General features: G+C 41.6%; 1 protein-coding gene across 1 annotated transcript in view; it reads right to left on the reverse strand.

The window, feature by feature from the left end:
* Positions 1–14,869, reverse strand: part of nrxn3b (neurexin 3b) — a 324,175-nt gene extending 309,306 nt beyond the window's left edge. The window contains exons 1-5 of the mRNA XM_032543642.1: positions 14,584–14,869; positions 9,566–10,664; positions 4,364–4,381; positions 3,934–3,960; positions 2,097–2,108 (exon numbers count right to left, since the gene is read on the reverse strand). Of these exons, the coding sequence (XP_032399533.1) occupies positions 2,097–2,108; positions 3,934–3,960; positions 4,364–4,381; positions 9,566–10,262 (754 nt within the window). The 5' untranslated portion in view covers positions 10,263–10,664; positions 14,584–14,869. The remainder of the gene's footprint in view (positions 1–2,096; positions 2,109–3,933; positions 3,961–4,363; positions 4,382–9,565; positions 10,665–14,583) is intronic.
* Between the last annotated feature and the right edge of the window lie 782 nt (positions 14,870–15,651).

The raw sequence follows: 15,651 nt of genomic DNA on the forward strand, positions 1-15,651 counted from the left end.
TGAAAGGCACATACCGTAACACCTAGAATGTAATGGACTCTAGCACATCACATCTGGTTGCACACAAAAGCTGATTTTTTTGACTGCTTTCATACGTAGTGTTCATTATACAGTATATGGATAACCAATCTCAACATAATAAAACTAACAAGTAAACATAATTCCCATCAGCTGTAAACGCAAGCCTTTGTAATCACATCTCATATCTAGATAACAGATGATGACACATTCGGAGTGTCATGCACAGAATAGGTCAAATTCAGTGAAGGAAAGGATTCAATTTGCAACCAGATGAGTGATGTCAAAACATCTCAGAGTAGAGTCTCATAAACTGTACAGTACATATCTGCAGGTTTCAGTGCAGCATGTTGCTAACTGGAGCAATGTTGCTAACTGGAGCAAAGTCATTGGTCCGCTGCCATGGCTTATAAAAAGTTTGCTTTATCGTCAAAGCTATGCATCAAAAAAAGTTGCATCTCTGAGCCAAGAACAATCAGGGCCTGGCTGATTGCAAGGGACTAAAACTTTCTCGATAGATGCCTCACGGTTCATGCGGCATCAGCCCCAGATTCGAGACCAGGGATGACAAGGTGCTCCATATTTCTCACTAGAAATATATGGTTTCTCAACACTGACGCGCTTCCCCACGGCCCCCTTTCGCCTTCAGCCTTCTTCTTCCACTCTCTCTAGTCCCTCCTCTCGGGTCTATTCTCTAGTCTGTTCTCCCCAGTGCTCACACTCCCTCTGCCCTCTGACCACTGTGCCATTTGCAGTACATACACACAACTGCAGAGACATGAATCTAATAGCTCGGGGACCTACTCAAAGGCACATTCTCATTTTACACATCATGATCCTAGCATTTCTCAATAGTCACGTCATAAATTATGTAACCTGAAGATGGTTACATATATGTGCTTTTAGAATCAACTTCTTTTAAATCTTGAATGGTTAAGACTTTTTTTCTAGCATTTACAAAACCAAAAACAAAAGAAAAGTGAAATGAATGGATTAAATGTGTGTGATTATAATCTTTGCGATAACATAAGCAGCAAAACTTTTAGCATGTCCGGCTAACTATTACCCTCTACAGTAGTAACACATTGTTACTTCCAAGTTTAAAGAGCACATCACACCACGTCAGTTTGTGAGATTGCCTTGGAGAGCCTTAGCCTTGGTCTTTTACAATGATATCATGTATGAAGCCATCAACTGCTGTTACAAGGCCATCATTCTAAAAAAGGAGCCCGCTGGAAGCATTAAACATTTACCCAGAGACAGCTTATCAACCAACGCAGCAGCTAATGTTAGCTGAATTAACTAGCGGGTGCTGATAAAATCTGCCAGGTTATCGCTTGTTAAAAAAAAATATATATATACATATCTCAATCTAAACTGGTAATCATAATTTAGTTTTCCTCTATCGTCCAGCTAAAGGACACACTCACACTCTGACACACACACACACGGACACACACACAGTGTATCACATGTCTTTGATAAATGAACAATGAGGGTATTCTCTAAACAATTGCAATAAACAGAGGCCACTGCTATGACCTCATTCAAATGAAGCCAAATGTCAGGTCAAATTCACCAATCAGCTCCTTTTCAACAAACAGAACTGTCACATCCAATCAAGCACTTACACCCCCGCACAAACCCTTGTATTTGTACACACAAATACATGTACGCCCCATCTTCAAACAGTTTATCATTAATATTTACTGTTTGCAAAGACACTGAATAATCCATTATAGAGCTGTACTCTCATCAATTTGTATTAGACCGTGAAAATCAAGTGAAAATCACTTCAGTCTTCAGTACTGACACCATATTTCTTTTGAACTCCAGTTCGCTCAATTGCTTATCCTTCATGCAACAGTAAACGTGGGTGCTCGCTAGCAAGAAAGCAACGTGTCCCCTGATTTTCACTTACTCGCTCAAACACACAGACGAGCATATGCACACATTTAATGAACACACATAATGAATGATTAACCAGTGGTAGCACAAGCGCAAATTCAACTCACATACACACACACAGCTCTTGCAGCGCAGATACAAGTACAGTATGGAAAAAAGGATTGTTGTACCTTTGTTTCTACCTACAGTTGTTGGAGAGGAGAAAGGATCCGTAGAGATAAAAGAGGGAAGAGTGTGATCCCGCGCACAGCACCAGAGAAAGACAGCAAAAAGTAGGGATAAGCTATTGTTGGTCTGAAGGAAGCCTGTACACTGCCAACTGACACTTTCATGCAAAATGTTGACAATCGTGCAAATGGGGAAGAAATGGGAAAAAGGCATGTGAACAGCACACAATGGACACGTCACAATTTTAGCATGTTTTTCGTCTATTTTATTTTTTTCATCTGGAGGTCACACCACAAAGACGACAGCACGATTCACGTACACGTCCTCTTAAAATAAGTGGTACTTGAAGCTTGGTGACTACTTGAGGGCCGTGCAGGGGCCACCATTGGTTGGGGCTTACTTTGTTTGGCACAAGGAGGAACGCTCAATTGGCCTTGCTTGTTATTTAGGAGGAAAGAGAAGTCCATTAGGAAAAAAGGTTTGCATGTCAGCTAATGAAATAGCTTTTTTTCCTTTTTTGGACTCCACCTCAAAAAGGTCAGCTCTGTCAAGACAGTTTACAATTTGTCAAGTTTAAGGTTGAACTCGGGGATTTACTTCATGTTCACAGGCAAATCCAGAGATCTTAGGGATTTTATGGAAATTAAACTATTTAGAAAATGTCACTGTTTTAAAGGCAATTCTGCTAAATCCCAGATTATGTTTGGTTAGTTTCGCTTCCAATAGCGACATTTTTAGAATCATAGCTCCAAAGGAACTACTGAATACAGCTTGAGTTAAGGTTGCTTCATTAATTGCAGTTTTAAGAATAGAATTTGAAGTTGTAGAAAAGTGCTCAGAAAAAAAATATTGTAAATGGTTAGAAATCATTTTGGGATACTGGACTTTATATAAATTAACTACAATTCCATGATAAGATAGCAAACTCCATCTGCTGAAGAAGATCATGTGGTATGATTGAAAGCCTCGGTCAACTGCTGTTACCAAGGTCAGGAATGTGCATAGGGAGTACAGTATGGTTTAGGTCTGGGAAAGATTGTGCATATGGCAAATAAACTGATGTAAAAGGTACACCTAAGGTTAAGCAACCAAAACCATTTGTTATAATTGCACTAAATATCATGGCTATGGTTTAAATAAAGTAGCCAACATAAAAAGTTACACTGTGACAGTGACAGGATGCAAATTCCTGCATGAAAGTCTGACTCCCTAAACACCCATCCACCACCTTCACACAATTACTGTATCCTTCCCACACTACTTGCTACTGGATGTAGATACTGTGCTGCAGATTTGTCAACTATGAACATAATTGCAAGGGATACAAGGATGTTTCTCCTTACCAGACAAAGACACTTTTTGTTCCTTATTTCCCTGTTTACCCCTCTCTTATCTCCCATGCCCCTTGTCTTCTTCCTCTAAGCTGTCTCCCCTAATTCCACTGATTTCCTTATCCACCCTCCTGCTTTTCATCCTCCCTCCCTTCCCTACCCCGTCGCTGCAGAGGTCGAGCAGGAACAGTGGAGTGTGTCACTGCATATTAGCTGTGGAACTGAGAACAGTACACAAGTATGTAATACACAGGAACCTGGGTGAGACGAGGGTTAGGAGACATAGAAGCGTAGAGAGACAAGACGATGAGGAACTTGCCATGCACCCCTCCACCCACCCACACACCCACACTTTTCTCTGCAGCAACAATGGGAGCACTGCAACACACAAATGCACACGGACAGGTAGCGAAGGCACACAGCATAGAATTACACCCCAAAACCAAGCCGGGCGGTGAGTGAACAAAAAATAAACAATAGAACTCCATACGGACAAAGAACAGAGTACCTTGCTCTGCCTTCAGGTGAGCGAAGCCTTGAGGAGAGAAATTTAAACAGAGAGGGACAGAGAAAAATTTTGAGAACAAAAACACACCAATACTACAGTTGTATTGTCATTATGCATGCTTTGCATGATGTCAAAGCATGGCTATCACTCTAAAAGCAAAGCTTTCCCAAGTGCATTTGAAAGCTTTTTGTTGAAACAGACAAACGACTAATAAGAGCAACACAGTATGTGAATATAAAAGTAGCTTTGCAGGTTTTTTACTAAAGAAATGTCAATTATAAATGACATAACTGGATTACTGGTACATTTTTCCCTGCCTTTCAAAACAGAATGAATGGACTTTTTTAGATTACATACAACTTTATATGGAATGAAGAGCTGTTGGTATATAATTTGACTTAAACTATGACTAGTCCATCTTGACACTCACCTGGTTTTCTCTGGACTGCTGTGGAGTTGTCACAGGAAAGAAGAGAAAGCAAAGAGAAGTCCCGCATTAGCAAAACACACCAGCCACTTTTGCATGTGAATCTAACATGCAAAACATAGCACACTTCTTAGCATATTGCTTCATGTAAGGACCCAAGAGGTGCCCCTTGACATGCCTGATCAAAATAACAATTTCAGTGCAAATCCCTGTGGAAGTAAATACATAACATTTCATCTGTCCCATCCTCTCAGGGAATCAGATTGACATTACACCTTTAGCAAACAACTCTTACACATTTCGAATATTGTTACAGTGACATAATATTCTGCAACTTGTATCACACAGATGGCCTCACACACATAGAAAAGAGACATAAATCCATGAGGATTTATGGTGTTGTGAGGATTGTGGATCTTGGGATGCTGCTTCTCAGACCCATATCCTTCCCCTCCACCTTCCCTTTTTGCCCCTTTTAACCCAACAACCCACCCAATGTTTTCATCAAAGCTGACCTAAATTCAACACCCCCCCTGTGGTTTCTCAGAGGAATGCTCACTGTGGGATTCGTGCGGTTCGCAGTATGGCATGGCAAAAAATAAAATAAGCCACACATTAAACTCGATCCCTTGCGGCAATCATCCTCACCAGGATCTCACCCGTAGATGACACCTCGTGGGTATCAAACATGCCAGTTTGATTTAGGGCACATGAAAGATCACTGTGTGGATTCACACACAGCTCTATCTGTGGTTATATATTGAGCTTTTATCCAGCATCCCATCTCTTTAGTCTCAAACCTGGTGATGTAGCCTAAAATGTGTATTGAAAGATTTCTGTAATCGTAGCCCCTCGAGAGCACCGAGTACTGGCAAGAGGAAATTAAACTAATCTTAATCGAGACAGACTACGTTCGAAATTTTAAGTGTCGGCTCTAACACACATTATCTGATATTAATTTGAATCAGTGTTACGCTTTGATCCCTACACAGAGGCCTGGCCTGTTTCCCACCACTGGATATGATGATGTTTTCCTCTCTGACAGCATTAGGTCCTTGTAAAATATGAAGTTTACCAAACTCAACAGAGGGCATAATTGTCATTTGAGAGGAGGCGCAGAGAGACAAATCGAAGTAGAAGAAGCTGGTGAAGGAGAGGAGAGGTTTTGTTTGCTGCCTCCTTTGGGGAGACCAAAATGGCTGCTACTTCCCCTCCCACACGAGAAGGATGACATTGGCAGAGGAAAGAGAAGGACAAAGCATGGAAGTGGGGGGAAGGGTGATAGTGGCCAGCTGATGGACAGCGGCACAGCTCCAGCTCCCTAGAATCGAGGGACTCAGGACCCCTGAATGGATGCGCTCGAATGAGCAAGCGCACATGTCGTTTACTGACTGTACAAAAGCTCGCGCCCGATAAGTGTGCATGTAATGTCTGTGCACGTTTGCGTGTTGTACGCTCAGTAGATAAAACCCTTTCTCTTGATGCGACAGCGCCCAGAACAAGCCAATGTGCCGCTGAGGACATGTGGTCCAAGCTTAATCCCCTGCTCTATTTTACCAGCAGCTTCACCACTCAAATCCAAACATAATTTTCAGCTTGGGCACTAGACACAAATGCCCTCTGCACTGGAATAAGGCATGTCCCTGCACCATTTTTTCCCCTTTTTTCCCCCTGACCTACTTTTTATAGTAAGATTATTGTAACTGTCATTTTTTCCATGTCTGTTTATTAATCCCCAAAGCTAAGCCTGAAGGCACCATTTTAGCACTTACTTAACAGTTTGCTTTCCCTAGCCTTCAATTACAAGCCTTCCATCAAACCAGGGAATATTTTTTAAGCAAAAGGGGCCTTAAAGTGTTCATTATAAATGCAGGATGTTAGATTGCGACAGAGGATGGGAAATTGTTCGACACATTCATTAAACAATCCAGTTGAGCTCTTAATAACCTTGACCTTATGCATATCTCATTGTAACTGGAAAACCCTAAGGTATTCGAGAAACTTCATAATGTCAACCCCAATAATTTAATTGAACTGAATGAGGGACATTATCCAGATCATTACCATAAAAGATACTGCTATTTGCACAGTTAATAACAGGAACTAAATCAAGTTGATTTTAAAGGCGATTCCATAGAAAGAAGTAGCTTAAGAGTTATTAGCGGCACACACGTCAATGGGGCCGAAGCTACAGCGGCGGGTTTGCCTGCCAAAGTTGACACATGTGGAGTGCGAGTGGTGAGTGTTGTCTAATTTCAGCTCATTGCCCTGACACAGTTAGTCACACTGATACATCCTGATCCACAAGGGAGGAGAGACTGAACATGTGTTTTATGGCCTACTGTTTGTTGTGCTAAGCTACTAGCCAAGCTGGACGGTTTGGGAATAGCTGCAGAAGCTCGAAGAGAGAGACCGGACTGTCACTGATTATCACGAGGGTGAAATTAAAATAATATGCTTCAGCAGCTATCTTATGATGCAAGAAATGCACACCAAAAATGGATGTGTGAATTTGGATGTCTTTTAGCACAAGTGTCAGAAACTGGCCTACTTGCACATCTCTTTTTTTATTTTTTATTTCTTATGTTCATGTTCATTCTGCCCATTCCATCTATTTGCCTTCTAGGCCAGTGGGCTAGCAGGCTACTATTAGGAATACGGCTGAAAAAATAGTTTCAAGGCCCAGTCTACTCAGTCAGTCAGCCATCTGCCCATTTTAACGAGCAGCTCCGGGCCCTTGTTGCTTCCCTGTCTATGTGTGTGTTTGTGTGCACGCCTGTAAATGCTAATGTGTCTGAGTGCATGCATGCATGGACCGGGTCATGCAGCCCGATAATGTAACATATAAATATTCACAGGTTTGACAGATTGCTTTCTTTGCTCATTAATAGTCAACAGTATGCCGACAAAGACAGGTGTTCTAAGCAATTGTTCACCTAACTGCAAGCAAATGGGGAAAGTTTGATCATTCTGAATGTCCCCTGAAAACATTAGGTGCTTGAGGGTAACTTCAACAACGTGGACATAATAATAAAAAAGAATTGCACTAGTATGCCGTAAGACAATTTCAATTGAGGGTGGTGTTTGTGCAGGCATTTTCCGGGCAAATTAGCCATCTCTGTTCTCATTATCCTCCTAATTATGGTTCCCTGTCTCTGTGGCATAATCAACAATCAGCCACATCAGTTAATGGAAAGGCAGAGGAGAGCAGCAGTCGGATCAGCCTTGGAGCTAATATGACTACCCTTCCTGCGTTGCACTTTTGTAGCTTGAGAACAGAAGAAGATGGAGAAGAGGTGCAAATACATGTGTGACTGACAGGCTAATACAGACAGAGAGGAAGCAAACAGGGGTTGGTTCTTGTCCAACAGCTGACCTTGTAGGATAAACTGGGGTCCAACAGGCCTGTGGTGTATTTTCTCGTCGCACTTGCATTGCCATGGGGCTGAGATACATACGACAATGTCTTTCACTGTCCAAGCTGTCTGGCTGAGTCGCAAGCTCACTTTCAGTTTTTTTAACACAAGGATGTAATAGCTCCCCTGACAGCTCACAGGAAGCTCTCAGACAAATGGACCACCTCCTCCTTCTCCTCCTCCTCCTTCATCGACTGTTTGAGTAGCAATGAGCAATTGGGATGAAGCAAAAAGGGGGCATGTCCAGTCCATCCACTTGACTGCTCTGCAACCAGCACATTGCGTGCTGCTGTCCTGAAAAAAGCCACAGGCTAGCGCTTTGGATTTAGGCTCCAAACAGCTTCGTTTGAGCAGCAAACGATGGGACATGTTATGAAACCAAACACAGCTAAACCTCAGCACGAAGATGTGAAAATGCTTATTTTAAATGCGTGCTATAATGGTAACAAATTCTAGCGTGTTAACTGTATCAGGCACAGTTTAAAATAGCTTGCAAACAGCCATAGGATTCAGTGAGCATTCCCCTGATTTTTTGGCAAAATGGAGACATCCCTAAGCCATGTCAGTCTGATTTAGACAGGCAGGAAGTGGGTCAGCAGAGGAGGATATTTGACATGGGTCTGTTCACACAACGCTATCTTTTACAGTCCATACACATGAAGAAAAGAGTTAGAAGGGTTAAGATTATAGTGAAGTTGTTTATTCACTGAATTACTCTTCTAAATATAAAATAATGTTGTTTTATGTTGTGAAGATGCAGTACCACATTTTTCTTGGCATTAGCTGGCATTCATCTTAAGGCTATAAACATTAGTATGTTTTAAAAGATCTGGGTTATATGTTAAGCAGCCCTTAACCAGCAGCAGCACACAAAAATGTAAAGTAGTTCATGTACAGTACAAGGAAAAATGTTTTTTTAGTATTTCCTGGAGATAGAGGGAAGGACCAGTGGCAACTTTTTAAAGTGGGTCCTGCATTATATCACTGTCACTGGGCCATTTTAGCGTATCTGTAAGTATTAGCTGGAAGACAAAAACACTTGGTATGCCTATATCTTTAAATGTGCAGAGGTAAAACAGAATATTGTCAAAGAGGTGCATTTCATTACACTCCCCAAAAAAGAGATGACCTTGGCACAGAAGCAGAGGAAAAATAGACAAAGTTGTTTCTCATCCAAACACTGTGTGTACCTTCAGGTCCCTGCACCACCTTGCAAGAGCTGAATACACTTAACGGAGAAAAGAGAACTGAGTGTTGTAATTTTAGTCATATCAGCTAATACCGTATCCACCACTTCCTCATCAAAAGTAATAACTGTGAAGGCAGAGGAAACGCTGAGCACATCACCTCCAATTTAACTCCCACATGAAATATGAAGACCTACCAAAAAAGCTGTAAGAGCAACAGCCCACAAAGAAATATAATGTCCCGCGTGAATGGCATTACATCTTTTAAAAACACAAGTATAGCTAGCTGCTTGTGCTTCATGTATGACACTGTTGTGTAAATGCTACATTGCAATCCATGTATACATTTTAAAATTAACTCTATTTTCAGCATTCAAGAAATACATTGTGAGATGATTTTAACAATATACACCTGGTGCAAAAAGCAAATATGAGAGGTTAATGTAACATCTGTTTTTACTGTTTACCTACCTGGAGGCAGACAGTAAACCTGTTGTTAGTTCCGTTCTAAATTAGTAAGGAATCCCTGTGAATTATTTTAATCAAGATTTGAATCAATATTCAGTGCTTGACACAGAAAGCTCTGGAGCCAGCCCTCTTACCTTCAGTGCAGTATCGACCTACATATCCAGTTTTGGAGCAGTCACAGTACGTCTCTCCATCTGCCAGCGAGCAGATCCCGCCATTCTCACAGGGGTTCTCTGTGCAAAGGCCCATCATCTCCAAACGTACCTTCTGACTATTGATGAGCGTGGGCAGGTTACTCCCATAACTGAGGTCTGTGATAATTCCCTTGAATGGTGGCAACTCACGGACAGAGGGCAGGGTGATTGCAGATGTGCGTATGTCCCCCGGGAGCCCTCCGAGAAAGAGGTCGCTAACAATCTTCATAAACCGTCTCTGGGGCCGCACCTCTTCCGTCTTGGTCTGGCCATCCACGGCTAAGCCAGTCCGCAAATTGTGCCTGTTGATGGCGGCAAAATGCCAGCGGCTGTCGTTGACTATCTTGTCAGAGGTGATGGTGGTCTCGGCACAGTCGATACTGACGCGAAGCTGCAGCTTACCCTCGGATACGGTGAGAAGCAGAAAGTCACAATAGCCGCCGTCGTCAAAGTAGAGCAGCAGGCCTTCCGATTCTGAAGTCTTGAACTGAAATGTCAGGTCACTTCTGGAGCTGGCGTCCCAGCGCAGGTAGCGAGCCCACTGACCTTCAGAGCCAGTAAACTCCAAGCCTACACTCAGGCCCAGCACGGTACTTAGCAGCAAGAGGACATGACCAGGTAGGCTGTTGGGATTCATCGTAGAGAATAACAGGATGCACCAGAAGAGGGTTACAACTAGGGATAGATCCTCAAAGTGATGATCCCACCTGATTCTGGCTAAATTCCAGGATTTATCTGCTGAATCTTATATTCCACATAGATTATTTTACAGTTATTCTTTTTGGAGGCAGCTCTAACGTTGATAATGGACAGAATGTTATCAGATATATATGGAAAAATATCCAATTTTCCCACAAAGTGGCCAGGTGAAGGTGCTAAGATGAAGGTGATCCTTGGTGTGTTTTGTCAGTAATTAAGTGCTGCATCTTGCGATTTTTCTTTGAGGCGACTTCCTGGATTGAAGCACATAACCTTCATCGTTGGTCCGGTTCCGTGCCCCATGGTTTGACCTCCAGCTTAGGACACACCTTTGACAGAACTGCAGAAAAAAACAGATCACTTTAAGCAAAAGTCCATGATTTTCAATATTAATTGGCATGACAAAGGAGCCACCTGCAAATGAAATAAGTGATGTGGTTCACTTATGATAAAAACATACACTCGTAAAATACAACAAATATATATAATGCTATCCAAACATGCAACAAATAGATAATTTTTGAAACTGATTGACACAGTGAGAGAGGTGTTGATTTAACTCTGAGGTCATTTTTAGCCAGCTTTTTGTAGTGTTGTAACATTATATTAGCCTATATTAGTGTAATTAAGTCAATTAAAATTATATCTAATTAAAAAAGAAGAATAGAGTAGGCAGTGCAGATCTTGTGCCACCAAATTAAGTAAAATATGCAGCAGATAATAGAAAATAACGACTATCTGTTTACATCAAACTCTAAGAGGATATTGAGAGCACCACTCAATGCAGATTTGACTCTCCACGTAGCCAAAAAATACAACTAAATAACCACTAATAACATCCATTAAAGATTTACGCGCATTTTATGCTGGGTGCAATTTCTACCAATTACCCATTTTATTTCAAGATCAACTCAAACAATCGTTCAGAGTTTTAAAGCCTTAATTTAAGTGAAATTCCTATACAGGGGAAGCACAACAAGTAAAAGTAGCCTGCTGTTGCTGATTCTGAGATGAGTAAAAAAATCCATGAAGGTGAGTCAGAACATGTGTTAATAAGCCTTAAACGTTAGCCTGCTATCTGTAAGGGTCTGCTGGGATCCTGATAAATTTGACTAATTATCCACCACCACTCTTGCTCATTTGCATGTCTTTGAGGGATTACGATCACAAACAGCTTTTCAGAAAGATGTTAGGATGGTGACACTTCATATGCGAATTTCGACGCATTTACCATTTTTTCTAAATTTTCTTCCAGTAAATACATATTCAAATTAATTCCATCACAAAACCCGCATGTCACTGGTATGTAATATTAAGTAACTCACCTACCCTTGCTTGCTATACCTGTACTCATTCAGTTCTGTTTAAATTTGTTCAGCACAGCTATAATGACTCACATGGCGAAACCTTATATGTGTGTGTACTCTTCCAGCCCTTTGCCCTTGCAATTGTTTTGGCAGTGGGCTGCCCACCAGACAAACGCATTGCCCAATCATGACAGTAGCACAGAACCATGCAACACAATAGGGCCTTTAACCACCTGCCCTGAATAGTTAATCTTGCTGCAGCAGGCGAGCTATTGAATTCTAGTAACCGATACCTATGCTAATGCACTGTGTGTGCACGCATGTGTGTCCCTGTGCAGGAGTGTGCATGTGTGTGTCTCTGACAACACTGGGTTGCCTGGCTGAATCATTGTCTTTGTCTTAAAAGTGACTAGGTGAGACAGCGGAGAGGTTAAAAGGTTCTGTGTGGTGAAAATAACCCCCGAACGCAGCTGTGTCAATCCAACCCACCATCTATAGACGTGTTCTGTGTGCTGTGTGTGTGTTCCTTCAATAAGCAAAGCTCAATGTGCCCATGAAACCTGAGACTCCAGTCTCCTATTAAATTGGCCCTGACCCCTATTCAATTAACACGACTTATTGTGTGTATCGCCTAACTGAAGCCTCATGTGAGCCATAGATGTGTCAGAAAAATGCTAACAATGCTAACATGTTCTCTCAGTTAACTAAGGTAATGGGAACTTTTTTTTCTCCAGTGTTCAAGTTACAAAAACGTCATTCGCATTTAATCTTAAATATAACATTTTAAATGAGACTATTAAGGTTGGTTAATATTCAATTAATTGACATGTGACCAAGTGAAAGCCTTAGATGTCCATACCTCCAAATATCTAACTGACTGCGACGTTGAAAACTGTCCACCTGCTAGCTAGCCTGTAGGCTAAGCTAAATGAGGCTAATGTGGTGAAAAGTCGAATTTCACACGACACTTTGCTTCACAGACTGTTACGAAACATGCCCTTTAGCTAACCCTAACGTTTGCTAGCACCCTTAGCGGTCTACACCCTGTGGGGCAAAAAGCTAATTAAGACGCTATTTTGGCAACTTAAAAAGTGTCTGTGTTTAACTAACATAAAAAGAAACTTATTTAAAAAAAAAAAAAAGTAGAATAGGCCAAGAAATATTGGGCCACCCATTTCCAAATGGAAAGGCGTATCTACCTTGACGTCCTCGACCCTCAGCAGTAACGTTAGCTAGCTCCCGTTCTTGATAAAGTTATAAGTACCGTAAACTCATATTTGCCTGGATATATGCGTTGAATTATTAAATAGAGCAGGATATGAGATGACCTGCACGGGATACCGTCAATGACTGGCCATAAATGATGCATCAAATTCCAGCCTCGGTGCTGTAGTTATTGACATGTTTTGTAATACAGCCTAGCCCCCATCACGCACTGGAGACCCCTCTATCCCCCCCCCCCTCGCTGTGCTCCCTGTCTATCACAAGTTTGAGCCCGGAGGAACGATTTAATCCGACATCAATCACAGCAGACAAGGCTATTGTGTGCGTGCTTGCGTGCGTGCATGCGTGCGTGCGTCGGACCTGCTGTCTGGACACTGCTGCTGTACTGGTTAGACAAAGTGATGGTTCAGGGACCACCTGGGGGCCTTTAGGGGTCACCGAGCGGTCACAAGCAAAAAACAATCATTTACATCGACAGCATTTCTATTGACTAGGCTGCACAATGTGAAAAGGTGTTTGGATGTGCTTATTGATCGGATGTAACTATGTATCTAAATCATTTAAACCTCACAAATGCAAATCCACGGGGCAAATAGGCCTAAAACTTATTTTGGGGGATCCTACTGGTCTGCCAAGGTCATTTTAACTGCACAAACTTCGTTCCAGTAGCACAATGTGGCACCACCAGTTACATCAGTGAATGAATGGACACTTAAAAATGAGTCCTTCTGTCAATCACCCAGTGAAGTTAATAAATGAATCTTATTTCACTACTAAAGGAATAGTCTCACCTTTAACCATGCCTGCTTTAGATGAGAGAAATAGCTCACAAAATAGACTAAAATTAAGTCAATCTATACATTAAATAGGCCCATTATTTTAATGTTCATCAAGAGAAACATAAAGGTGGACCGTGTTGCACTCAACTCTGCATTTAGCATAGAAATAGAAAGACATGTGCTTATTTTGCAGGAATATAGTTATATTAGTCTCTACTGAAAACCCCGTTGGATCTGTCGATGCTTTTCACAAAATGAGTGCAATAACCAACGAAGATGATCATTTCTAGCAGTTTGTTGAACATTTGATACATTCAATTGAAAGTAAACCGCTCAAAAAACGATTAGAAATCCGACCCGCAGCCCTGCAACATTTTCCAGTTTTACCTCTGCTCCTCGCACGGTGGCAGTCTGACTGCTGATCAGGGCTCTACAAGACATGGCTCTAAAACCAATTACGAACCGAAATGTGATCAGGTGTCGGGTACGAATGTAAGAATTCGTTTGTAAATCGTGAGAGGTTCTGTCAGTTTCTGCTTTAGTGTTGAAGGTTCCATACACTGATCTGTCCCCACTGAGAGACGCGATTCACTGAGCTGAAACTTTCCGTTCCAGCGCTCGCCGCTCATTCCCCACAAATATATTTGTCACAATTCCAGCGCTGATAAGTCAACGTGGTCTCTTGAGATGTGGTTTGCCACAAATAACCCCGCTCATCTGTGAATAAACTGCGGATGAGAGCTTTAAAACTAACCACCCAAACCATCCCATTGCGGTCAAATCCCCATCGCAGTCCAAACTCACCAATTCCACATCAAATGCACAGAGAAGGAAACAAATCTTGTTGAAAATCTTATGAATCCCACAGCACAAGTACCTTCACAGAAAACTGTATAAGAGATAAATGCATAAATAAATAAAAAACATCCCAGTTTTAATCTGCTCCTACCTTATCGTGCAGAGAGACGAGTCCGGACGCGTAAAGCCTATGTATGAATATAGCAAATTACAACAATCCAGAGCAAAATTCCATCACAAAAACCGTAGTATTTTAAATCATAGTCTGTCCGTGGCGGCGAGATGCTGGTGATGAGGAGGTTATTATGAGTGAGGCGCGGTGGAGGAAAAGGCAGGTCCTTCTTCCCCTGGCTCAGTGAACGCGCATCTCTCAGCTCGGCTCACTCAGCGCAACTGATGATGGGCCCCTGGATTTCTCCCACACTGACGCTCTGACCCGCCTTCTACACAGCAGAGGAAAGAATCATTCAAATTGGAGAGATAGTATACAGAAAATAGCCCCTCAGGACAAATTACTAATAATGAAAGCTCTTTCTCTTATTCCTAGATACACTGTAACAAATTGCTGTAAAAATACTGGATGTTTTGCACAGTAATGTACCGTTTTCCATTAATACAGTTGAATACTGTAAATTCTGATGTCTTTGAGGAAAAAAATATTAACGGCAAGCTCCTGTAAAATCTTACGGTTAAAAGCAGTATTTATTTATTTTTTACAGCAAGCTACCTATAATCTTACGGTATAATACAGTATTTTATTTTATTTTTCAGTTAACTTTAAATCAGACTTCATCCTCGGTCCGATTTATAGTTCATCTGAGCAAAATCAAAAATTAAATTAAATTAAAAATAGGCCTACACGTCAGTGTTTTTATTTGTGATTGAGGACAGGATAACAAGAAGTTGAAGAATTTGTTTTCATCCGGACTCTTAAACTGACCGCATCAAACTGGTGGAGCACATGTTTCACCGGCTGCTTTCCTCACTGCTCTCTCGTCAACCTCAGCCCTTCCTCATGCATCCTGTCTCCGTGGCTTTCTTAACAAGGTAAATATAATCTTGCAAAAGTCATCATAATGCTAATGTGATTTTGTGTTGGATTACCATTTTATTGACAGTTTTTTACCAAAAAGATTGAGTCAAAGTACGTGCCGCATGCTAGCATACGTTAGGCCACTAGCTATGTGGACAAAAGTTGAGCTTTCTGTTGAAGCGCATT

This window comes from Etheostoma spectabile, chromosome 18 (assembly GCF_008692095.1).
Source record: "Etheostoma spectabile isolate EspeVRDwgs_2016 chromosome 18, UIUC_Espe_1.0, whole genome shotgun sequence".
NCBI classification, from domain to species: domain Eukaryota; kingdom Metazoa; phylum Chordata; class Actinopteri; order Perciformes; family Percidae; genus Etheostoma; species Etheostoma spectabile.